This window comes from Phyllopteryx taeniolatus, chromosome 16, assembly GCF_024500385.1.
Source record: "Phyllopteryx taeniolatus isolate TA_2022b chromosome 16, UOR_Ptae_1.2, whole genome shotgun sequence".
Classification (NCBI taxonomy): Eukaryota; Metazoa; Chordata; class Actinopteri; order Syngnathiformes; family Syngnathidae; genus Phyllopteryx; species Phyllopteryx taeniolatus.
The window spans coordinates 1,268,575-1,296,268 of NC_084517.1; the positions used below are offsets into that span (position 1 = coordinate 1,268,575).

At 42.1% G+C, this 27,694-nt stretch overlaps 1 protein-coding gene across 2 annotated transcripts in view; it reads left to right on the forward strand.

The window, feature by feature from the left end:
- The first annotated feature begins 3,577 nt into the window (after window positions 1-3,577).
- ube2z (ubiquitin-conjugating enzyme E2Z) overlaps window positions 3,578-27,694 on the forward strand; it is a 28,421-nt gene continuing 4,304 nt past the window's right edge. For both annotated transcript variants that reach the window (XM_061749009.1, XM_061749010.1), the window contains exons 1-4: window positions 3,578-4,446; window positions 4,679-4,751; window positions 8,387-8,574; window positions 22,315-22,426. In XM_061749009.1, the coding sequence (XP_061604993.1) occupies window positions 4,025-4,446; window positions 4,679-4,751; window positions 8,387-8,574; window positions 22,315-22,426 (795 nt within the window). In that variant the 5' untranslated portion in view covers window positions 3,578-4,024. The remainder of the gene's footprint in view (window positions 4,447-4,678; window positions 4,752-8,386; window positions 8,575-22,314; window positions 22,427-27,694) is intronic.

The window sequence follows — 27,694 nt, forward strand, 5'->3', positions numbered from 1 at the left end:
TACATCAACGCCAGGTGTTCCTCGTGGGGGTTCCTAATCAATACAAATTGGGTGACCAGGTTGCAGGAGGATTTGAGTCTTTCATATGCTGGTCGTGTACGATTAATAAAAATGTTGATGGGATAAACTACATCCACTTCAATGTACAGAGATTAGGAAATTGGACTCAGAGTGGGTTGGAAGCTGTGCACGAGCAGCTCAAGGACGTTCCAAAGACCGCATAACTGTCGACATGCTCCTCGCAAGAGAGGGAGGTGTTTGCGGTATGTTTGGAGAACAAACAATACTGCTTCAGATGGCAGCTTGACCAGAGCCATCGATGGTCTGCGGACCCTCAATCAACACTCCTTGTGGGACAGCTCGAATGGACGTTTTTGGTAAATATAAAACCCTAATTACACCAATATTGATATCAATTGCTGTTTTTGCAGCCATTCTGACATTATGTGGATGTTGTTGTATCCCATGCATTCTGGCATTAATCAGTAAATTAATCACCACAGCCATAACCCCGATGGAGAAATCGTATGGAGCTGATGTATACTGTATGATGATAATGATGATTATGATGATAATGATGATTTTGCTTTACCTGATTTGTTACCTGATACAGATGATTACAATGTTTAAACTACAACATTCATATATGACAAGTTACTCTGAGTGTAAATGTATTTGTTTCATAAAAATGATTCTACAGTTAAAAATCGAAATGAAGTGACTGTAAAATGATATGAGAATTTGTGCAAATACATGATAAACAGGAGGGAAATGTTAGATAAATTGTAGAAGTTATCATTTATTTGCTTAGCTTGCATTAGTATAATGGACAATTTTAGATGTCTCGCCTTCAAAAAGAAGACTCAGCATCATCCGATGGAAGGGCGCCTGGACCAAGGACGTGATCGGATGTGGTCGGGTCGTGACAGGTGTTGGTTCAATATTATGTGTTGTGTCTTATTACTTAGAATACTATGTCTGGAAAAAACCCTCTTATTATCAAATATTTTGTGTTGTGTCTTATTGCTTAGAACATTATGATTTGTAAATCCCTCCTATTTCAAATAAAAGCAGGAGCGAGGGGGGGGATTGTTTAGAGCGTGTTGAGAGGCTGTGATCTGAACAATCTCCCATACGCCCTCCTCATGAGAAAAAGAAACCAGCGTCTTCATTCCTTTTGTGTCTATTTTTTATAATGTTGGGTAAGATAAATCCAACACTCAGTTTAGTAAACTGTACCCTCAGTTTAGTAATCTGTACCCTCAGTTTAGTAAACTGTACCCTCAATTTAGTAATACGTACCCTCAGTTTAGTACTGTGTTTAGGAAACACGCAGGCTAATTGTAGCCAGTCCTGCTAGTACTGCTATATAATGATCAACCTCCTCGAACTACAGCAATATTGCCTTTCAGTTGAAAAAATGGGATGTAGGATATATCACGACATGACAATTTATACACAGAATTCACACGAGTAAGAATATAACATACAAATAGAATTTACTTCACTTTACAGATATACGTAGGTATATGGAGCCCCAAACATTTGCTAAACTGAGGGAACGGATTACTAAACTGAGGGTACAGTTTATTAAACTGAGGGTACAGTTTACTAAACTGAGGGAATGGATTATGAAACTGAGGGAACAGATTATCAATGAATTTTATTTTTCTCATACCTTGGCACCAGGGGGGCTCCGTAGCATTTTCATGGAAAAAAAGAGATTATTATTTTTTGCCTCTTTCTGATATGCCATGGACCAAACCAGTAACTGAATCATGATTAATTTATGGAAAAAAATAATAGTCTGTTAAATACTATAAAAATAATTATTTACATCCGTGTATGAATCACCTGTAATTGACATTTAGCTGAACTCAGGTGTTTCTCGCCCATTTTGGGGAATGCCTAATAAATCCCAGTACACCTAAAATTTGAGAGATTAAAACAAAACAAAACAAAAAATTGAAATTGTATGTTTTTGACAAACCTTGGGAAGTTTATAACCTCAGTATTTGGTTATAACACAATACTTTCACCCCTCCCTGACTGGGCTCTGATCGCTCGACCTACGCAGAGCAATACGCTGTCTTCCAATGATATAGTGTAAATGCCTGGCTTAAACCAGGCACATTGTGGCACATTTCTTAACTTCAACCACTCAATACCAACAGACCAGTCCTAATTTTTGCTGCATTTAATCATAAGTAAGGCCAGAATCTACCGCTGTCCTCTGTTTGAATTGGATTGAGAGAAGTTAATTGTCATGTACATGTGATAATATTAAAGACAATTGGTGGTACTTAATAGCTTATTGTCTGCAAGTCATTTGCAACCCATTTTTGGGGGTGCCTAAGCACCTCTAAAATGAATCCCAGCAACCTTTTATCCTAGAATCGCCCCAGTTGAACCTTAACCAGCCTTAGAAGTCTTTACAAAACTAGTAGCCCTTCACATTAATCAGTACCCAAGAAGTAGCTCTCAGTTTTAAAAAGGTTGGTGAGTACATCAGTCCCTCACTTGTGATATTACTTTAGTTTTAAATTTAGTCATTAAACTACCAGATAAACAACAATAATAGGAAGAAATGATTTTGCAAAACATTTTTATGAAAAATAAAATTTTACCCGATTACTCGATGGAATAATCAAGTCTAAAAATATTTGATGACTGCAGCCCTAGTTATGAAGTGGTGTTAAATTGCATGCATTAATAATGTAATTATTCCCACACGCGGAAACAGAAAGCACATTCATACAAGAGCTTCTATCCGCAACAACTCACGCCAAAGCACACCACACCCAGACTCCCACACACACACACACACACACACACACACACACACACACACACACACACACACACACACACACACACACTCCCTGATTTGAGCCAACGTTAAAGCTTAAAAGTCACTTTGCTCTATCATCTGAAATATATCTTTCTTCCTTTGCGCTTTCATCTTTGTAGACATCACAACCGCCAATGAACATTAATTCATTCATTCATTTTCCGTCCTAGCACACACTCAAGAGTTACATTTTACAATGACTTGAAATAACATATGAGTTTACTTGCCCAAGGAAAAATGACTCTGGGACTTGCTAGAGACTAAAAGGTTAAGTCTTGAGACTCAAGATTTACAAGTGTGACTTGATCCCATGTCTCCAAGATGGTAACCAAAATATTCGAAACACCTTACAGTGTGATAAATCACAGTTACGTCACTGCACGCTACAACCATGAACACCTCTCATAGTGTTGATTAAAGCGGCAAAGCTCTTGTACTGGTCTATCGTACTGTGTACCTAATGTTCTGGCTGAGCAGTGCAGAATAGATTTGTATAACAGTACAGTATTTGGTTAATATTTGTGGGTTAAATATGTGCTTGGAAAACGAGCACTCAGGTTTAGAATTGTTTTCATAATTACCGCTCTACTTCTATTATTATTGATTATAATAATTAATATTAATTTATGCAGTCTTTATGACGAGGGCACAAGTGTTTAAAGTGAGTCAATACGTAGTATAACTACGACAAATACGTTTACTTTAAATCGTACTTACTCTGAAGACTTACCGGAAGTTCCCAATTACCATACGTTTGTATCTTGACTTGGGACGACATCTGATGTCGAAATTGAGCCTTCTTTAGGGTCTGACCTGGGTACCGGTTGTAAGAATAATTTTTATTTGGGACCTATATTCTTTTAAGTCAACATAACCTGCTCGTACGTTGTCTCAGAGACTAACAATGCGGAAGACGTGAGTTTGCTGGCGTTTTTCTACTTTTTAGGCCTGCAGAAACCACAGTGAAGCTAACGAGAAAAGCTACTATGCCAGGGGAAGAAATCTCTCCTTTTCTGGCCTCCTTTCGTCAAGGGTCGTTGTTTCGTTGATACCACAGAACTACGACACAAGCGGAGAGACTTCAGACTTGTCGCTTAGCTGTCAATGCTTCTGACAATTTGTATAAATTGTTTAACACCAGCATTTTAGCTCCAGCTTGGTAGCTTGCGAGCTATGGCGGACAGCATTGGAGATGCGTCAACCGGTGATACACTTGGCTCTGGCGTTACCGGACAAAGCGGTGGATCCTTGCCACAGACTTTGGCTAACTCTCTGATGGGTGCACCCCTCAGCCCCAATACAGTTTCGGCTTCGGAGGGTGACCAGAGTGGCCTAAGCCCTGAAGGGTCCCCAATGGATGGCCTTGCGGCTACTCAGACGAACTTTTGGAACGCTTTTGGCGTATCTCCACCGGTCGTGTCGGTATCAACAAACGTACACACCTCTTCACCACCTCAGGGTGCGGGGCAAGGGGTCGCCGGGGTGGCCGAACCGGACCCCTTAACACAGGTATACGCTGCTTCCTGGGACCCGACCCGTAGTACGGACTGGGACAATGAAAAGACTTCACAGCCTGCAATTTTAAGGATAAAGAGGTAATCTACTTTTCAACAATGAAATCAAAACTGAACTTGCATGAACATTTACCCCCCCCCCCCTTTTTTTTTAAACTATGGGATAAGTTAGAACAGAGTATATCAACTTTATGTAGACGTTCGGTAATGTGAATTGTTACAAAAATGGTAATCATACTTTATTTTAATTTTAAATATGTAGACCCCTTGAAAACCACTTGTTGAACGAGTGACCTGTTATTTTGTGTTGCAGGGATATCATGTCTATCTACAAGGAGCCTCCTCCAGGCATGTTTGTTGTCCCTGATCCTCAAGATATGACCAAGGTAAAGCACCTGCTAGCACCAGAGATTCAGCTTTTAAATGATTGTTACTGCTTTTCAAAATAGACCTGTGACTTAGCTTTTGAAATAAGTCTGACTTCCTGATAAAAAAAAAAAATGTTGGACATGCGCTGCAGTGTGAACGTAGCCGATGATGAGCAGTGTTGTGGTTGCGCCAAGCACCCTTAAATTTATGGACAAAAAGTTCAATCTTGGTTTCATTGGACCCTACCGCATTATCCCAGAGGCATTAGGGAGAGTTCAAGTGTGTATTTTTGGAGCCAATCACAGATTAGCAAATTGAAATTAACTGACACCCAATCACTGATCCGATCAAAATATATTAGGGATGGCATACCCAATCGCAGATCTGATCAGAATATATTAGGGATGCAACTGTTACTAAAATCCATGGTTCAGTTCGTATCTCGGTTTTGTGGTCATGGTTTTCTGTTAGGTACACGTTGACTCTTAGGGAAATCAATTAAATGCTCTTCCCTTGGATAGCAAAAAGGTACAATAAAACTGTATTCACCTCTCCCCAGTCATACAACAGAATAAGTCATGGCTTCCTGCAAATATATAAGGTTTGTGTTCAATTACCGTATTTTCATGACCATAGGGTGCACCGCATTAAAAGGCGCAGTCTCAGCTACAGGGTCTATTTCTGTATTTAACATGCACAAGGCGCATCGTATTATTGGGCGCAGGCATGGTAAAACATACGGTAGCATGCATGCACGCTAAAACAATGTTTTTAAAAAGGCAGCAGGAACAAAACTGAGTTCAGTTGTACGTTATTGAAGTATTTAACAATGTACTCATGTTATTTTCTTGATCAATCATGTTCTGTATACGAAATGAACAGCTCCATCAAACACGCCAGGTTCCCTCTCGTCATTGTCGGAGTCAGTCTTGTCGTGCGGCTCCTCAGAAATGATGCCGGCTTTTACGAAAGCTCGAACAACAGTGCAAGCAGACACGTTAGTCCAAGCATCCGCAATCCATTCACAAATTGTGGCGTAACCCGCCCGGTGCTGCCTCCGAGTTTTAGTAAAGCTGTGTTCGCCATCTGTCATCCATCGCTCCCACGCCACTCGCAACTTCACTTTGAACGCCCTGTTTACACCGATGTCCAGCGGTTGGAGTTCCTTCGTCAAGCCTCCCGGAATGATTGCAAGCTCTGAGTTTTTGCACTCAGTTGAATGGGGACTGTAGAGACGCTTCTCCCGGCTGTTCTTTGCTCATTAATCCATTGCTCGAGTTAGTCTTCCAACTCGGGCCACCTCGCCTTGTCTCTGCGGAAACACAGCTTCGTCTTCTTGACTTGGCAAAGCTCGTTTTCCTGCTTCCTCCACTTGCGAACCATGGATTCGTTGATGTTGACTTCTCTCGCGGCTGCTCGATTCCCCCATGTTCCTCTGCGTAACTGATAGCTTGCAGTTTTAACTGTGCTTTGTAAGCGCGTCTCTTCGTAGGTGCCATTTTCGGGGGTCCTTATCCAAACCGATGTTGTTTTGCACAATGCACATTCCGGCGCTATATAACTACTGGGGGCGTGCCTTTACCGTCCTCCTTCACGTGCACCCTTCCCCCTTTAATGGCCGCATATTGTCCTCAGCCACGTCCGCTTTTCCTCTGTATAAGCAGCGTGTCGGCAGGAAATGCTCCCAGTCAGTCAAGCGGCGCAGTCATCACACAACAACATTTAGAGATTTTGGATTTCTGTGCACACATAAGGTGCACCGCTTTATAAGGCGCCCCGTCTATTTTGGAGAATATTTAAGACTTTTAAGTGCGCCTTATGGTCGTGAAAATACGGTAAACAACTTCGATACTTTTTAAAACCGTGAGGTTTTTGTAATGTAATAGGTGCCTTGGCTCAACAAAGGTTTGCTAACACTGATCTCATCATTACTTTTATAAATAAAAGCTCGTTATTAAATAAGTCTTATGATGCATATAGATTGACATGTTTCATAACTCATAGCCAATAGGGGTAGAGGAGTGATTATATTATCTAACTGATGACAATCCTACATGAATGACCTCAGCTCATGCATAACATTCACGCCATACATTTTCATCTCTTCATACATTGGACATGGACACTATTCTCATCTTTTGGCTCTGAACACCACCACAATAGATTTAAATTTATATGAACAAGATCTGCTTTAACTGGAGACTTACAGTTTTAATTTGAGGGTATTTTCATCCCAATCAGGTAAACGGTGTGGGAATGATAGCAGTTGGGCAATATGATGTATAATTCATCCATCCATCCATCCATCCATCCATTTTCTGAGCCGCTTCTCCTCACTAGGGTCGCGGGCGTGCTGGAGCTTATCCCAGCTATCATCAGGCAGGAGGCGGGGTACACCCTGAACTGGTTGCCAGCCAATCGCAGGGCACATAGAAACAAACAACCATTCGCACTCACAGTCATGCCTGCGGGCAATTTAGAGTCTCCAATTAATGCATGTTTTTGGGATGTGGGAGGAAACCGGAGTGCCCGGAGAAAACCCACGCAGGCACGGGGAGAACATGCAAACTCCACACAGGCGGGGCCTGGGATTGTATAATTCATATCACAGTACAAATTGAATCCATTTACGATAACGGTATATATTGCGATAGAAGCTTCAGTGTAAAAATTATCAGGAAAGCATTTGTGAATGGGTTATTATTAAACAATGAAAATCAGACTGCTTTGAAATTGTGATTCAACAGAATAATTTAAAAAAATATTTTTAAAGCATATTTAATGTATTTGGAAAACACAAAAATGACGTAACTGGGTCTTTAAAGAGGCTGCACAGGGCCACAATAGAGTTGAGGTCAGGAGAAGATAGTGGCCACACTGAGTTTTTCTCCCTTTACACGCACCGCAGCCAGAGCTTCATTGGTCATTTTTGCAGCATGAAATGGTGTGTTTTCTTGAATTTAAATTATTTTACTGTGGATTATTATTATTATTTTTATACCATTCATGAACTAGTTTTTAATACTGTTAGTTTTAATCAAAAGATATATTTTGCAATGTTAATTTTGAGACCTTTAGTAAACCTCTAGAGTGGTGTACCATTGGACTCCCTAATATAGCTTAGAATATCTCTACCAACTCCTTGCTAACTTCGCAGCCTTGTTGGAACGTGGCCATCAACAACCCATCCGGAACTCCATTAAAATTATCACAGCATTAATCAGTGAATAAACCAGCTGTAAAATTATTCAAGTGTACTTCTGAGGCTACTATAAATGTTGGTCCTTGTGAGCGTTGGTATGAGGGGGCCGAAATCAACTTATTGCAAGTTTAATGGGAGACTGCAGACCTTTGGAGGATCCTGCATCATGAGGTTCTTCTGACTACCTGCTTGTTGGTCATCAGGGTTTTTTTACATTTTTTTTTTTTTTTTTTTTTTAAAGGTTGCATTCTTATTACGGTGCATTTTCCTGACAGAAACCTGAAGGAATTTATTTGAAGGAACCAGTTTGGAGTAATCTAAATATTTTCCATGGAGATATTATCCATGAAAAAGCTTCCCCAGAAAATGAAAATTAAATTGTTCATTTTAACTTAAATGATATATGTATAATAATTTGTAACAGAGTATGCGGTTTATTTTCTTTCTAAGATCCATGCTCTGATCACGGGGCCATTTGACACACCATATGAGGGTGGTTTCTTCCTCTTCCTGTTTCGATGCCCTCCTGACTACCCCATCCATCCGCCACGGGTCAAGCTCATCACCACCGGTCAGAACACTGTCCGGTTCAATCCCAACTTTTACCGCAATGGCAAAGTCTGCCTCAGCATCCTCGGGTAAGTAGCAAATTACTTTTTTTAAATTATTTGTTTTAGCATTCAGTTAATATTAACAATATTAACAATAATTAGGCTTTACACGATCAGGATTTTTGGGGCCGATGACCGCTCAGCGAGTTTAAAAAACTGATAACCGATCACCGATCCGATCACAAGATGGAGCATTGTGTCTATTTAAATGACCTGTTCATTTACTGTATATACTTGTGTACTTAATTGCTCAAAAAATGTATCTTTGTTCATCTATTTATGCCAGTGAGGCATAGTGACAGACAGAACAAATGAATGGTCTTCTATTAGATGGCAGTTGTGACATTTTTGTTTTCTTGGTGTGCTGTGAGATTATTCTAATTGTAAAATATGTTCCTTGGCTCCATAAAGGTTGGTAATCACTGATCTAGTCAGATCGTGTATTCTAATTAGTCAGGTCAAACCAACATTACATGACAGAAATAATGGGTGCTAACTTACTCTAATTAAATTACTTTATTGTAATTAAATTACTTCACCCACACTGAAACTTTAGAGCATGATTCGACAGAACGGCGGCATGTTTACGTCCAACTGTTCATGCTACCGCTCGCTTGCTAGGCTACATAACATTTTTGTTGCCTGCTTGCGAGCCATATCGTATTAAAAGTATGTGAACATACCTCAAGCAAGCCTTAAATGAATGTCCTCTCCTGTCCTGAGCACCGGTGACCACCAACACACGTTTTTTGTCCTCAAAATATAGTCTGCACGATGCACTCTTATTGTCGTCGCCACGGTAATGAGTGTATCTGGTCGTGTTTGCGTTGACAAGATAAAGCCCAATGATCGTAAAAAACGGGATGCGGTGGTATCGGAATACAAGATTTTATTGCAGTAGTCTGACATAGAGCAAATTTGTCTTGTAGTCTGATCCGGGCATTACTTGTTGTCTGTCTCTGACGTGTTGTGTGTGCCACACCGCTGACATGTTTTTTAAATTTATTTTTTTAATAACTATTGGCCGTCAGATATTTACAGTACTACGTCAAAAGACACCCAACAAGGCTAAAAATACACTAGCTTTTGGTTTCAAATATATTGTATATGATGGCAACGCGGAGTAAATGTCTTTTGCGGAGTATTTGATCGGATCGGCGAATTATGACATTAAAGCCGATCAGCATGAAATGCTAATTATTGGACGATACCGATCAGGCCGATAAAATCTGTGTGAAGTCTAACAATAATATGCAGTCTAATTTAACTGTGTATCTACTCATGACTCAAGTGGTAGTGACAAGTGATTTGTATTTTATTTTATTAGGGCCTGAGCAGGTGAGCTGCGAGGTCCCTGTTGTATTTGTAGAAATTATCATTATTAAGGCCCGAGCAGGGCGGCACGGTGGACGACTGGTTAGAAAGTCAGCCTCACAGTTCTGAGGACCGGGGTTCAATCCCCGGACCCGCCTGTGTGGAGTTTGCATGTTCTCCCCGTGCCGGCGTCGGTTTTCTCCGGGCATTCCGGTTTCCTCCCACATCCCAAAAACATGCATTAATTGGAGACCCTAAATTGCCCGTAGGTGTGAATGTGAGTGCAAATGGTTGTTTGTTTGTATGTGCCCTGCGATTGGCTGGTAACCAGTTCAGGGTGTACCCCGCCTCCTGCCCGATGATAGCTGCAATAGGCTCCAGCACGCCCGCGACCCTAGTGAGGAGAAGCGGCTCAGAAAATGCATGGATGGATGGATGGATGGATGGATGGATGGATGGATGGGCCCGAGCAGTGACCTGCGAGCTCCCTATTGTTTTTGTAGAAATTATTATTCTTATTATTTTAGTCATCACAAACGGAGCCATTTTTGAGGCACTAAACGTACATGAAAACTCAAATTTTGCACGCACGTCGGGCCTGGTGAAAAATTTGATAAATTCACGTTTTCGGATGCGATTTTCAAAACATGGCTCGCCAGCGCCCCCTAGAACCATGCCGAAAGTACATCAAAGGACAACTCTGTGATCTGTATGACCTACGGCTCTGAAAATTGGTACGCATATAGAGGGGACCCAGACACACAAAAAGTCAGTGCGTGCGATATCGTAACTCCTACAGGAAGTGATCAGGGTTTATACTTTTGCGAACTCCTACAGCTTTCATCGGATTCGCTTCAAACTTGGTGTGTATCAATTCAAGACATGGGACATTAAAAATTATCAAAAGCTTTTTAATCCAAGGAACTATATGACGGGGGTGGGCCTTCAAACTTTTCATTCCACACTTCGCCACAAAACCGAAAATGCCTAAATTTAATCAAAAGTCTCGTTCGTGGTATGCTTCACCGAGAGCTACAAAAATCGGCTTGACAACTGCATCGACCCCAGATGTACAAGAACTTCAAAGTCACGCATACCCTAAACCCAACAGGAAGTGATCTGCGACTTTGTAATCATAAGGTTTGACCTTTTTCGCATGGTTGCTGATGCCATACAGTTCATCAAAGCGCTATTTGTGGTACGTCACACCTACCAAACTTGGAAGGTACCTGTATTACCCCGACAAAATTGTAATTACAACCTATATCCTAAACTCAACAGAAACTGACCTTTGACCTTTTAAAGGTACACTTTTGTGAACTTGTCCTACAGATTTCATCCAATTTACTTCACACTTGATCAGTACCATCTCAACACCTGGGACATCAAAAGTTATCGAAAGCTTTTTTTTCTCTTGAACCGTAGCTTTTCTGAGGTCGCCGAAAACGGAACATGGTGGCAGTTCATCAAAGACCTATTTGCGCTACGTTGCACCTATGCCTATGAAAATTCCTATACCCGTGTAGCACCCACACGTGAACAAAATTGTAATTACAAACCATGTCCTAAACTCATCAGAAAATCATCTACGGTCTTGTAAATGTAACATTCACAGTAGTTAAAAGTCCGATCATCATTACTGACAACACATACAGTAGCGTATTAGGCCTAAGAGTCCATTACCTTTTTCAACACCCGCATTCACTCAATACAACCTTTGAAAAGGCTTTGCACTTTTCCAACAGCAGTGGTGTCCAACCTATGGTTTGGGGTCCATCCCCCATTTTTTTGTGTGGTCCGCATCTCTATATAACCTTTCACACGGCTTTGCGCTTCTGACAGCAGTGGTGTTCAGCCTATGGCCCAGGGGTTATTTCCAACCGGTCCTCCCATTTTGTGTGGCCGGACCTATTTGCAGCATTTGCATGGGTCATACTTTTGAACTTGCCCTCCAGCAGTGGTGTCAACCTATGGCCTGGGGGCCATTTGCGGGACATACTCAATTTCTGTCTGGCCCACATGTACTCAATATGGGCCATAACTTTGCATATGTTCTACGGCGTGGTGTCCAACCTACCGCAAGGTGGCAATTTGCGGCCCTTCATTGTGCCATACCCCAACCTGCCAGGACCCCAAACTGCCAGTACGGCAGGGGCGTGGGGGCCGATTATAGCTGCTCGTAGCTCTAGTTAGGGCACGAGCAGCGACTGCTGCGAGGTCCCTATTGTTTTTGTAGAAATTATTATTATTTTAGGCAATCCAAATAAGGCCATTTTTGAGGCACTGAACGTGCACAAAAACTCACAAAGTTTTGCATGCACATCGGGCCTGGTGAAAAATTGAGTAATTTCACGTTTTTGGGCGCGATTTCCCAAAAAAATGGCTCAACAGCGCCCCTTAGAACAATGCTGAAAGTATATCAAAGGACAATTCGGTGATACGTTTGACCTACAGCTCTGAAAATTGGTATGCATATAGAGTGGTGAGCGATATTGTAACTCCCAACAGGAAGTCACCTATGACCTCCTGAAGGAAAAAAAGGTTTTATACTTTTGCGAACTCCTCCTACAGCTTTCATCCGATTCGCTTCAAACTTGGTCTATAACATCTCTAGACATAGGACATTAAAAGTTATCAAATGTTTTTTAATCTGATGAACTGTGTAACGGGAGCGAGGCTTCAAACATTTCATTCCACATTTCGCCACAATACCCCGCCTCCTGCCCGATGATAGCTGGGATAGGCTCCAGCACGCCCGCAACCCTAGTGAGGAGAAGCGGCTCAGAAAATGGATGGATGGATTTCGCCACAAAACCGAAAATGCCTAAACCTCATGAAAGTGTCGTTCGTGTTATGTTTTACCTAGAGCTACAAAAATCGACTCAGATCTGTATCGACCCCAGACTTAGAAAAACTTCAAAGATACGCATCCCCTAAATCCAACAGGAAGTGACCTGCGACTTCGTAATTGTAAGGTTCGACCTTTTTCGCACGCTTGCGGATGCCACACTTACAGTTCATCAAAGAGCTATACGTGGTACATCACACGTACACCTACCAACCTTGAGTGGTACGTGTATTACCCCGACACCAACAAAATTGTAATTACAACCCATATCCTAAACTCAACACAAACTGACCTTATGACCTTTTTCAAGGTATACGTTTGGAAAATTTACAGGTGTCACTTTTGAGAATTTGTTCTACAGGTTTCACCCAATTGACTTCAAACTTGGTCAGTTTCATCTCAACACATGGGACATAAGTTATCAAAAGCTCCCCCCCTCCCCCCACCGACATACTATATGACGATGGAGGCTCTTTATCTTTTTTCATGTTGCCACAAAACAGGACGGTGACAGTTAATCAAAGACCTATTTCCGCTATGTTGCACCTACACCTACGGAAATTCCTACACGCGTGTAGCACCCCGACACAAACAAAATTGTAATTACAACCTATATCGTAAACATAACAGAAAATGATCTACAACAATGACCCACAATAGATACAGTAGTGTAGGAGGCCTAGGAGTTGATTACCTTTTCCAACATTTGCATGGGTCATAATTTTGCATTTGTCTTGCAGCAGTGGTGTCGAACGTAAGGCCTGGGGGCCATTTGCGGGTCATCCTCCTTTTTTGTTTGGCCCACATTTACTCAATATGGGCCATACCTTTGCACTTGTCGTACAGCAGTGGTGTCCAAACTACCGCCCGGTGGCCATTTGCGGCCCTTACTTTATCATGCCAATACCCCAACCTCCGAGGACCTCAACCTACAGGCTGGGGGCCATTTGCGGCCAATCCCCCATTTTTGTGCGGCCAGCATTTTCTCAATATAGCCTTTGACATGGTTTTGTACTTCTCTCAGCAGTGGTGTCCAACCTACGACCCAGGGGCCATTTGCAGCCCGTCTTCTCTTTTTGTGCAGCCGGACCTTTTTCCAACATTTGCATGGGTCATACTTTTGCACTTGTCCTACAGTGTGTTGTCCAAACTACAGCCCTGGGCCATTTGTGGCCCTAACTTCATTATTCCAATGCCCCAACCTGCCAGGACCTCAAACTGCCAGTACCCCAACAGGACCAAGTCGCAGGGCCAGGTCGCAGCTCTAGTTATTTTTTTTAAAAATCAGATCCTTACTTCAATTGGAGGTTTATGTGCCGATGAGGTGGTTATAATGTTCACAAACATATGCAGTCACTCCCAATCAGTAGGCTTGAGCCATGTCCAATTAAGACAATCTTAAACCTTAATTCCCCTCTCATTATGTACATTTATGTAATACATATAACCAGAAGTTTGAAACCAGAAGTTTACATATATAAAAAGATGTTTTTTTCTCACTGCCTGACATGAAATCAGACAGAACTTTTCATGTCTTAGGTCAATTAGGATTACCAAAATTATTTCTCTTTGCTAAATGCCAGAGTAATTATATATATATATATATATCAGAATCAGAATCATCTTTATTTGCCAAGTATGTCCAAAAAACACACAAGGAATTTGTCTCCGGTAGTTGGAGCCATTCTAGTACGACAACAGACAGTCAATTGACAGAGAACACTTTTGAGACATAAAGACATTGACAAAAAAAACAGTCACTGAGCAATAAAGGGTTGCTAGTTATCTGGTAATGCCGGTACATTTTTTACATTTGTTGATGAATTTGTATTACTTTCTTCCAAGTCAGAGGTTTATATACATTTCATTAGTATTTTAGTACCATTTTCATACAACTATGATTTGGGTCAAATGTTTTGGATATCCTTACGCAAGTTTCTCACAGTAGTAGGGAGGAATTTTGGCCCATTCCACCTGACGGAACTTGTGTAACGGAATGAAGTTGTAGTCCACCTTGCTAGCACAAGGCTTTTCAGGTCTGCCCATAAAGTGTCAATAGGATTGAGTTCAGGGCTCTGCAATGGCAACTCCGAAACATTGACTTATCCTTAAGCCACTTTTCTAACCAGTTTGGCAGTATTCTTCAGGTCATTGTTCATTTGGAAGACCAATTTCTGCCCAAGCTTTAACTTCTTGGCTGATATCTTGAGAAGTTGCTCCAGTATTTCCACTTAACGTATTTTTCGGACTATAACTCGCAGTTTTTTTCATAGTTTGGCCGGAGCGATTTCTATGCGAAATTATTAACATATTATTACATAATGTCACGTTATTTTCACACTGACAACCACAAGAGGGCGATCTAGGCCTGCGTATCTGTACCTGCAACGGACGATGAGTCTGACAAAAGCGACATAGAAGAGGAAGCGGCGCATCGTCTACCTCCGGAGTTGGTGGAGTAGTTTAGAAGTGACACAGAATCCAATGAAGATTTCATTGGATTTAGTGATTTGGAGTGACACTGATGGTTTAGTAAACTTGTTAGCATGTTCTTTATGCTATAATTATCTGAATAACTGTTAATATGTTAAGTTAACATACCAGGCACGTACTCAGTTCGTTGTTTTATGCATCATGTAACAGCTGAATGTTTTACGTTAGCATACCATACACCTATTCAGCCTGTTGTTCTCTGTTCTATTTTTATTTTAAATTGCCTTTCAAGATGAAATGTCTGTTCTTGGTGTTGGATTTTATCAAATAAATTTCCCCCAATAATGCGACTTATACGCCAATGCGACTTATGTTTTGTCCTTCTTTATTATGCATTTTTTGGTTGTTGCGACTTTTATTCGGTATTGGAGTGACTTATAGTCCGGAAAATACGGTAGTTCTTTCCTCATGCTGCCATCTATTTTGTGATCAAAATTGTCGACAATTTATTCATCAATGCTGTCCTTTATTTTTAAGATTTGTTTTTCTGTCACTGACGGTGTAGTGGTACACTCGCCTGACTTTGGTGCACGCAGCATGGGTTCTGTTCCCACTCAGTGTAAATGTGAGTGTGAATGGTTGTCCGTGTCTATATGTGCCCAGTGACTGACTGGTGTTCAGTTCAGGGTGTAGTCCGCCTTTCGGCCGAAGTCTGCTGAGGGGGGTTCCAGCGCCCCGCGATCCTAACCAGGATAAGCGGTGTTGAAAATAGATGATGGCTGGATGGTTGTTTTTCTCACTAAAGCGCTTGAATCCTACCAATGCTCGCCGCACTACCTGTTGTCTGCCTGTGGCGTGACGCACATGCACAATAGTGATTGTCCGGGGACTTTTGTGATGACGCACCTGTGCAGTAGTGGTCTTCCGGGTCAGCCTTGCTGTTAGCAAAAGCACTTTAAGCATTAAAGCCCCAATACTGAAGAGGAATGCAATTCAAAACTTGGGAGACCGAACATGGCAGCACGACAGTCTTCTTTTTTTTCCTTTCAGCTTGTCCCTTTAGGGGTCGCCACAGCGCGTCATCCTTTTCCATGTAATCTATCTCCTGCATCCTCCTCTCGAACACCAACTGCCCCCATGTCTTCCCTCACGACATCCATCAACCTTATCTTTGGTCTTCCTCTAGCTCTCTTGCGTGGCAGATCCATCCTCATCATCCTTCTACCAATATACTCACTATTTCTCCTCTGGACGTGTCCAAACCATCGAAGTCTGCTCTCTCTAACTTTGTCTCCAAAACATCGAACCTCGGCTGTCCCTCTGATGAGCTCATTTCTAATTTTATCCAACCTGGTCACTCCGAGAGCAAACCTCAACATCTTCATTTCCGCCACCTCCAGCTCTGCTTCCTGTTGTCTCCTCAGTGCCACTGTCTCTCATCTGTACATCATGGCTTGCTTCACCACTGTTTTATAAACTTTGCCCTTCATCCTAGCAGACTCTACTGTCACATAACACACCTGACACCTTCCTCCACCCGTTCCAATCTGCTTGCACCCGTTTCTTCACTTCCTGACCACACTCACCATTGCTCTGGACGGTTGACCCCAAGTATTGAAAGTCCTCCACCCTTGCTATCTCGTCTCCCTGTAGCCTCACTCTTCCCCCACCACACCTCTCATTCATGCACATATATTCTGTTTTACTTGAGCTAATCTTCATTCCTCTGCTTTCCAGTGCATGCCTCCATCTTTCTAACTGTTCCTCCACCTGCTCCCTGCTTTCACTGCAGATCACAATATCATCAGCAAACATCATGGTCCACAGGGATTCCAGTCAAACCTCATCTGTCAGCCTATCCATCACTGCAAACAGGAAGGGGCTCAGGGCTGATCCCTTATGCAGTCCCACCTCCACCTTAAATTCGTCTGTCACACCTACAGCACACCTCACCGCTGTTCTGCTGCCCTCGTACGTCCTGTATTATTCTAACATACTTCTCTGCCACTCCAGAATTCCGCATGCAGTACCACAGTTCCTCTCTGGGTACTCTGTCATAGGCTTTCTCTAGATCTACAAAGACACAATGTAGCTCCTTCTGACCTTCTCTGTACTTTGCCATCAACATCCTCAAGGCAAATAATGCATCTCTGGTACTCTTTCTAGGCATTAAACTATACTGTTGCTCGCAAATACTCACTTCTGTCCTGAGTCTTCTACTCTTTCCCATAACTTCATTGTGTGGCTCATCAACTTTATTCCTCTATAGTTGCCACAGCTATGCACATCACCCTTGTTCTTAAAAATGGGCACCAGCACACTTTTCCTCCATTCCTCAGGCATCTTCTCACCCGCTAGAATTCTATTGAACAAGCTGGTCAAAAACTCCACAGCCACCTCTCCTTGATGCTTCCATACCTCCACAGGAATGTCATCCGGACTAACTGCCTTTCCATTTTTCATCCTCTTTAATGCCTTTCTAACTTCCCTCTTACTAGTCATTGCCACTTCCTGGTCCACCACACTTGCCTCTTGTACTCTCCCTTCACTCTCATTTTCCTCATTTATCAACTCCTCGAGTATTCTTTCCATCTAGTTAGCACATTGCTGGCACCAGTCAACATATTTCCATCTCTATCCTTAATCACCCTAACCTGCTGGACATCCTTCCCATCTCTATCCCTCTGTCTGGCCAGCCTGTATAGATCCTTTTCTCCTTCTTTAGTGTCCAACCTGCCATACATGTCATCATATGCCTCTTGTTTGGCCTTTGCCACCTCTACCTTTGCCCTGTGTTGCATCTCAATGTATTCCTTTCGCCTCTCCTCAGAGGCCCACTTCTTCTTAGCTAACCTTTTTCCTTGTATGATTTCCTGTACTGTGAGGTACCACCAACAAGTCTCCTTCTCTCCTTTCCTGCCAGAAGATACACAAAGTACTCTCCTGCCTGCCTCTCTGATCACCTTGACTGCAGTGGTCCAGTCTTTTGGAAGCTCCTCCTGTCCACCAGGAGCCTGTCTCACCTCTTCCAGAAAAGCTCCACAACACTCGTCCTGTCCCAGCTTCCACCACATGGTTCTCTGCTCTGCCTTTGTCTTCCTAATCTTCCTCCCCACCACCAGAGTCATCTTACACACCACCATCCTATGCTGTCTAGCCACACTCTCCCCTACCCCTACCTTACAGTCGGTAACCTCCGTCAGATACATCTTGTGCAGACGATGGACACACAATATATCAACCTTTCTCCTCATCATCATATCAACCCACTCCTGAGATTTTCCTGTCATAGTCCCCACATTCAGTTGTAGGCTCTGTGCTTTCCTCTTCTCTTTCTGCCGAAGAACCCGCTTTCCACCTCTTCTACGACTTCGACCCACAGTCGCTGAATTTCCAACGGCGCCCTGCAGGTTGACGCCGCCGGTGGCGGACATTGTTAACCCGGGCCACGACCGATCCGTTATGGAATTCTTTGGATGAAGGCTCATTTGTTTGGCCAAGTTTTCAGCCGGATGCCCTCCCTGACGCAACCCTCTGCATTTATCCGGGCTTGGGACCGGCCTACAGTTTGCACTGGCTTGTGCCCCCCATAGGGCTGCATTTATGGCAGCACGAGAGTGATCCATGAGAATCTAAAAAGGAAGTACATTGGGGCTGATTCCATTTCTGACGAAGAGGGACAGTCATTTTGGTAAGCTGTTAGCTGCTAATAGTAGCGTCAATGGCTTTAAGCTAATTGCTTAATGCTGTAAATGTTAGTTTAAGACGAACAATGACAATTTCTTTAGCCTTAGCACACAGGTTATGTGTTTGATATGTTATAACCACATATACAGTCCCCTCCAAAAGTATTGGAACGGCAAGGTCAATTACTTCAGCTCAAAAGATGAATGAGACAAAATTCCAGCTTTTATATCATGGTATTTACATCTAGATGTGTTGCACAACTCAGGACAGAGCACCTTTTGTTTGAAGCCACCCACCTTCCAAGTGAGAAAAAGTATTGAAACAGACATTAAATTAACTTAAAGTGAATACCATTTAATATTTGGTAGCATAACCATTACTTGCAATAACTGCATCAAGCCTGCGACCCATTCACTTCACCAGACTGTTGCATTCTCCATTTGAAATGCTCTTCCAGGCCTCTACTGCAGTCTTTCAGTTCTTGTTTGTTTCTCCCCTTTGTCAGGAGGTAAAATGCATGCTCTATTGGCTTAAGGTCCGGTGATTGGCCAGTCTCAGACCTTCCACTTTTCCCCCCTGATGAAGTCCTTTATTGTGTTGGCAGTGTGTTTTGGGTCATTGTCTCCCGATTAGTTTGGATGCATTTTTTTTTTTGTTAATTGCCAGACAAAATGGTTTTGTTGACTTCACAATTCATTCTGCTACCAGCATGAGTTACATCATCAATAAAGACTAGTCAACCCGTTCCAGAAGCAGCCATGGAAGCCATCCCATGACATTACCTCCACATGCTTCACAGATGAGCTTGCGTGTATTGGATCATAAGCAGATTTTCTTTCTCCATACTTTGGCCTTTCCATTACTTAGGTTGAGGTTATTCTTGTTCCCATCAGTCCACAAAACTTTGTTCCAAAACGTTTGTGGCTCATCTCTGTACTATTTTGCAAAATCCAATCTGGCCTTCCGATTCTTTTTGCTGATGAGTGGTTTGCATCTTGTGGTATGGCCAGTATATTTCTTCTCTCAAAGTCTTTTTCGAACAGTGGATTGTGATACCTTCACCCCTGCCCTGTGGAGGTTGGCAGTTATGTCACTGACTTTGGGTGTTTCTTCACAGCTCTCAATGTTTCTGTCATCAACTTCTGTTGATACCCTTGGCCAACCTGTTCGATGTCTGTTGCTCAGTACACCAGTTTTTCTTTTTCGTGACCTTCCAAATTGTTCTATTGGCTATGCCCAATGTTTGTGCAATAGATCCGATCGATTTTCCCTCTGATCTCAGCTTCAAAATGGTTTTCACAGGTGAAACCCAAAGCCAAAAACAAGCACCGTCTGTTTAAGCAATCTAAATGGCAACACCTGAGGAACTAGAAACACCCATCAGTCACGTTCCAGTACTTTCGCTCACTTGAAAAATGGTAGAGTTTGAACAAATGGTGCTTTCTCATGAGTTAACACATCTAGATGTAAATACCATGAAATAAAAGCTGGAATTCTGATCTTTTGTCTCGTTATCTTTTGATCTGAAACCCAAATGTCTTCAGTATACAACAACAACAAAGGAATTGACCTCGCAGTTCCAATACTCTTGGAGGGGACTTTATTACTCGAAGATTGATACTCTAGTAGGCTACCTGAGCGAGGTGACTAGATGGCAGCCATGTTAGCGGGGGGCAACGTTCCTTTCAAAGGCAATGTATGTACGTTGAAAATGAATCAGAACTTGCTAATTTCTCAACCGAATTTCATAAGATTCGTTTGTCAACATCAAAGCATGTGCTATTATGCAGAACAATTTATGAAAAATTTGCCTATGAAAGGTTATTCCTAGATGTGATTATACATGAACACTAAACAAAACTAAAACACGAAACAACTAACTAAACTTAACTGAACAGTTAATGTTAAAAGCCAGGGTACCGCCATCATTTTAATTTGCGCTATCATAACTCATAACTCTGTCAGGAATGGTAGTAAAAGCTGCAAAGTTTTAGTTGAATACACTAATATACTACTGGGCTCCAGCAGCCAGTGACCCTAGTGAGGATAAGCGGTAAAGAAAATGGATGGATCTCGTTTGATGTGTGTCCCACGTCTGAGACGCACAAAAATGAGCAGGGACGCATAAACTAAGATGAATGTGTGTCTGGTGTGGTGCTGGAAATCTGGCGCATTAATTTTTTATTTTTTTTACAAGACAGGGCTCTAGTGTGACTAATTTGGTCGCATATGTGCCCTAATTTCAGAATGGTGCGGCCAAAAAAAAAAGATAAAAAAAGAAAAAAAAAAAAAGAAGAGGGCCCACCTGTACGCCCCAGCCATTTGAGGAAGAAATGCAACTTGAAAGCAGAGAGAAAACCCATCTGGTCTCCACACCAATCAAAGATAGTGAAGGGCGGGTTCCCTCTGATTGGTCGTAAGCGTGCTTTTCAAATACTGGCCCTCAAAGCTATGTTTTCTGACGACACTGTTACAGAAAGTTGCGCGTCATAAATGGATTTAGTCCCAAGGCTAATGGCACCGCGACAATGTGGGAACATTTTGGATTCAAGCCAGATGAATGCGGCAATCCCGCCAACACCAACAAGCTGGCATGTTGAATTTGTATGACGTAGCAACAAAGACGACTTGAAACTTCCAAGTGACAAAATCCATTTTAAACACAACCACCCCACCCAATTTCTTCAGCTGGGAACAGATAACACGGTGGTACATTTCCCGTTTCCTTTCGTCTTGCAATTATGCAACCCTTTGCGCAACAATGCAAATACAAACGTGACAGCGTATATATGGTGCGCTTATGCTCACATAATATACAGTATAGCATACTCTCTATTGTAAAGAGATGTAGGCAGTGGACATATTGACAAAGCAGCATTCTAAAGAAAGGCTGCAGACTTTTAATAGTACAAATCCTGAATCAAAACAGGTTGCTTTGATCTACTTGTGCTGTTAACGTTGCTATACTTTGCACTTTTTCTTAACCAACTGGAAACTTGATTAGCAGTATATTGCCCATTGACTGTTTATACCTCTGTGCCAAATGTTTCATATTTAAGTGCAGTTTTTGTGACCAGAGCCTGAATGTTTTATTTATATTTATCTATATTAGATGTTTTACTTATTGTACTACATTACAATGCCAATGTTCAATATATTCTTTGAGTTAATTGTTCTTAAAAAGTCTTTCCAGACCTGGTCAAAATGGTCAAAAAAAACCCAATTGTAACCAGTGTTATTGTTATAAATATTGTTGTTGGCCTTATAGATTCTAATTTTTAAAATATAATTGCTCTGATTACTACAAATTGCCAAAACCTACTGTCCATTTACAAATAATTTTACATTTATCGTATTCGTATTCACCTTCTACAGTCTGAGAAACTATTTACACATGAGGTGACTGCATCTTCAATTTTGTTCTTGCTGTTACAATGACAGTGTTATTCTTACTCTTAATTGTATGTATGTGCATTGTTGTGTAGAACATGGACAGGTCCAGCATGGAGTCCAGCGCAGAGTATCTCCTCTGTCCTCATTTCCATCCAGTCTCTGATGACAGAGAAACCTTATCACAACGAACCTGGATTTGAACAGGTACACCAGTCTGCCTGATTTTCTTTTGTGAAATTCCCCCCCCACCCCCATTGTACAGTAAACCCTCACCGATTCCCGAATTGCCATTTGCAAATTCACCTACTTGTGAATTTTTCTCTAGAACGTACTAAAACCATTTGCTGAAAAAATGCAATTTGCCCCGACCTATGTATTTTTGTTTGCTTTCTGTAACACCCAAGATCCTGCTCAAACACCCTGCTGCTTTTATGGCACGATGTGAGCAGATATTAGCTGATTAGCTGGTAACGGCTAGCAGCTCAACGTATGGTACAGCAGTACGCGCCAAACTACATTGAGTTGTTTGCTTGAGATGTATTAAAAAAAGGAACCATGCATTACTGAGTGAAAAACAAAAAAATACTAATATTCAAGTAGTAATTTGTATGTTTACAGGTTGGAAAGCGACAACATTCTGGTGCGTTGTTTTTTTTAATTATTATTTTTTTTTAAAATCAAACCATCTCTTAAGTGTTTTGGGATTGATCTAGTTAAAAAGCCTAACAAAGCATTGTCCATGTGGTATTTGTTCGGCTTTTATTTTGAAGTTGGCCCTCGCAGCGTGTTACCGTAATGCATAGTATGATCGTTGTGGTGGATGGCCTGACCGAAGTCGTCTTTTGTGCCTGGAAACCCTACATGTGACACTGCAGCTTCCTTATCCAAAGGACGATATCAGTCTGGAGGCCTTGGTCATGTTTGTTTGAAACGACACGACAATATTTAAAATGTTTTTAAAGTTACTAAATGTGCATGAGAAGTCACCATATTTAAAATTCATTACAATAGAAATATGAACTTTTAATTGCTGCAAAGGGAAAAAAAAATCACCATTTAATCACTAATGACCCAATGCAACTTCCTAGCTGGGGGCTGTTTGCTGTACTCATTACAACTGATTGCTTATAAAATACAACCCCAATTCCAATGAAGTTGGGATGGTGTGTTAAACATAAATAAAAACAGAATACAATGATTTGCAAATCATGTTCAACCTATATTTAATTGAATACACTACAAAGACAAGCTATTTAATGTTCAAACTGATAAATTTTATTGTTTTTAGAAAATAATCATTAACTTCTTTTCTGAGCAAGGAATTGAATGGCCGCAAGTGTGCCTAGAGTTAGCAGCCACTTTCTTTCTGTATATTTCTCCGACCTGCAGTTAGCAGCCACTTTTTTTCTGTATATTTCTCCGACCTGCACATGCGCTGGGCACCACCCTCTTTTTTTCACACAGACTAGGAGACCGCTATCGCGGCATTTAAATTATTATTTTTTAATATTGGTACTCAAAAATGGTAATACTGCATAGCTTTTGCTGGCCAGGTGCCATGACACGGTTTTAGTGCAACCCTAATTTGGGATTAAAAGCAAGAATGTGTTAATTTCGTCATTTATTTATTAAATTTGCACTGGCCAGGTCGGGCCACACAATGCCATAGTGGCACAAGGCTGTCGAGCCACAGCCAATGTCAGAAACTGTTGGCTTTTTGTGTCTTTGACTTGCAGCACTTTCTTTAGCATCATTCTCAACAGCAACTGTTAAGAGAAAATTAAGTATTGTGCAATTCCACACTTTAGTATTGTTGTGTCAGACCCACTGTTATAAGTAGGAACATTATTAAAGACGTATTGATAAGCTACACACTTAATGGTTCCGTTAACTGTGTGAGAGAAATTATTCAAATGTATTTAATTTTTTTTAAGGTTATAGGAATGTTATTTTGCACCATGTAGCTCCCTGATATCGTTTCTAACTCAATAAAATTAAGATATTTGTCAATGGGAGGCGAGCCATCTTGCCCTACTTCAGCATCGGGCATGAGAGGCATGGCTAGCTCCTGCCCGTGTAGTGCTTTGCGATCATACTATGATATGATTTGTGGAATTTTGTAAAAACGTCTGTCATGCGACCCTATAGCAGAGGCCACTAACTGGCGGAAGCAGTCTCGTATGGATCCACCCGTATAGCCAAAAAATACAAGGTTATGATTCGAGACATACGAGGCGCTTTTTTTTTTTTTTTTTTAGCAGCGCAGCTTTGCAGGATGTATGGAAGTGACGAAACATATAGACCAATCAGCAGCCATCCTACGTGACCTTACTCAGTCAGTCAAGACTGCATCTTAAACGGTAATCACTGACTGTGTGCAGACCGAATGCAGCCCTATGGGGGGCACAAGCCAGTGCAAACTGTAGGCCGGTCCAAAGCCCGGATAAATGCAGAGGGTTGCGTCAGGAAAGACATCCGTCTTAAAACTTTGCCAAACAAATATGAGCGTTCATCCAAAGAATTCCATAGTGGATTGGTCGTGGCCCGGGTTAACAACGTCCGCCACCGCCGCAGTCAACCTGCAGGGCGCCTTTGGAAATTCAGCTACTGTGGGTCGAAGTCGACGAAGAGGTGGAAAGCGGGTTCTTCGGCAGAAAGAGAAGAGGAAAGCACAGAGCCTAGAACTGAATGTGGGGACTTTGAATGTTGAGACTATGAGGAAAATCTCGGGAGTTGACTAACATGATGATTAGGAGAAAGGTTGATATATTGTGTGTCCAGGAGACCAGGTGGAAAGGCTGTAAGGCTAGAAGTTTAGGGGCAGAGTTTAAATTATTTTACCATGGTGTAGATGGGAAGAGAAATGGAGTCGGGGTTATTTTAAAAGAAGAGTTGGCTAAGAATGTCTTGGAGGTGAAAAGAGTATCAGATCGAGTGATGAGGGTGAAACTTGAAATTGAGGGTGTTATGTATAATGTGATGAGAGTCGTGATTGGTGCAGATTGTAATGGACATGTTGGTGAAGGAAATAAGGGTGATGAAGAAGTGCTGGGTAAGTACGGCATCCAGGAAAGAAACTTGGAGGGACAGATGGTGGTAGACTTTGCAAAAAGGGTGCAAATGGCTGGAGTGAGCACTTTTTTCCAGAAGAGGGACGAACATAGGGTGACCTACAAGAGCGGAGGTGGAAGCACGCAGGTGGATTACATCTTGTGCAGACGATGTAATCTGAAGGAGGTTACCGACTGTAGGGTAGTTGTAAGGGAGAGTGTGGTTAGACAGCAGAGAGGCAGACAGGTGAGTACTTGGTGTATCTTCTGGCAGCAAAGGAGAGAAGGAGACTTGGTGGTGGAACCTCACAGTACAGGAAATCATACAAGGAAAAAGGTTGCTAAGAAGAAGGGGGGCACTTGAGAGGTCCGAGGAGAGGCCAAAGGAATACATTGAGATGCGACACAGAGCAACGGTAGCGGTGGCAAAGGCCAAACGAGGCATATGATGACATGTAGGGCAGGTTGGACACTAAAGAAGGAGAAAAGGATCTATACAGGCTGGCCAGACAGAGGGATAGAGATGGGAATGATGTGCAGCGGGTTAGGGTGATTAAGGATAGAGATGGAAATATGTTGACTGCTGCCAGCAGTGTGCTAGCTAGATGGAAAGAATTCTTCGAGGAGTTGATGAATGAGGAAAATGAGAGAAGGGAGAGTAGAAGAGGCAAGTGTGGTGGACCAGGAAGTGGCAATGATTAGTAAGGGGGAAGTTAGAAAGGCATTAAAGAGAATGAAAAATGGAAAGGCAGTTGGTCCGGATGACATTCCTGTGGAGGTATGGAAGCATCAAGGAGAGGTGGCTGTGGAGTTTTTGACCAGCTTGTTCAATAGAATTCTAGCAGGTGAGAAGATGTCTGAGGAATGGAGGAAAAGTGTGCTGGTGCACATTTTTAAGAACAAGGGTGATGTGCAGACCTGTGGCAACTATAGAGGAATAAAGTTGATGAGCCACACAATGAAGTTATGGGAAAGAGTAGTGGAGGCTAGAATCAGGACAGAAGTGAGTATTTGCGAGCAACAGTATGGTTGCATGCCTAGAAAGAGTACCACATATGCATTATTTGCCTTGAGGATGTTGATGGAAAAGTACAGAGAAGGTCAGAAGGAGCTACATTGTGTCTTTGTAGAGCTAGAGAAAGCCTATGACAGAGTACCCAGAGAAGAACTGTGGTACTTCATGCGGAAGTCTGGAGTGGCAGAGAAGTATGTTAGAATAATAGAGGACGTACAAAGGCAGCAGAACAGCGGTGAGGTGTCCTGTAGGTGTGACAGACGAATTTAAGGTGGAGGTGAGACTGCATCAGGGATCAGCCCAGAGCCCCTTCCTGTTTGCAGTGGTGATGGATAGGCTGACAGATGAGGTTAGACTTACAATCCCCGTGGACCATAATGTTTGCAGATGACATTGTTATCTGCAGTGAAAGCAGGGAGCAGGTGGAGGAACAGTTAGAAAGATGGAGACATGCACGGAAAGCAGAAGAATGAAGATTAGCCGAAGTAAAAGAGATTATACGTGCATGAATGAGCGGGGTGGTGGGGGAAGAGTGAGGCTACAGAGAGACGAGATAGCAAGGGTGGAGGACTTTAAATACTTGGGGTCAACCGTCCAGAGCAATGGTGAGTGTGGCCAGGAAGTGAAGAAACTGGTCCAAGCAGGTTGGAACGGGTGGAGGAAGGTGTCAGGTTTGTTATGTGACAGAAGAGTCTCTGCTAGGATGAACAGTGGCGAGGCCAGCCATGATGTACGGATTAGAAACAGTGGCACTGAAGAGACAACAAGAAGCAGAGCTGTAGGTGGCGGAAATTAAGATGTTGAGGTTCGCTCTCAGAGTGACCAGGTTGGATAAAATTAGAAATGAGCTCATCAGAGAGTCAGCCAAGGTTTAATGTTTTTGAGACAAAGTTAGAGAGAGCCGACTTCGATGGTTTGGACACATCCAGAGGAGAAAATAGTGAGTATATTGGTAGAAGGATGATGAGGATGGAGCTGCCAGGCAAGAGAGCTAGAGGAAGACCAAAGAGAAGATTGATGGATGTCGTGAGGGAAGACATGAGGGCAGTTGGTGTTCGAGAGGAGTATGCAGGAGATAGGCTTACATGGAAAAGGATGATGCGCTGTGGCTTACATGGAAAAGGATGACGCGTTGAAAGAAGAGACTGACTGCGTGCAGACCAGACAGAAAAAATGGAGAGTAGGGGAGGAAGAGAACAAAAGATTTTGTGGAAGTAATTTGAGTAAAGCTGGAGAAAGTTAAGAAAATGACAGATAAAGGAAGAGAAAATTTGGAACCAATGGCGCTCTCCTCAAAAAATTTATGGAACAGCCAGTCATTTTTGTTTATACTTATGGGCCAATATACATTGAAAATCGACCAATATATTGGTTTATTATATTGGTTTATATATTGGTTATCAGCTT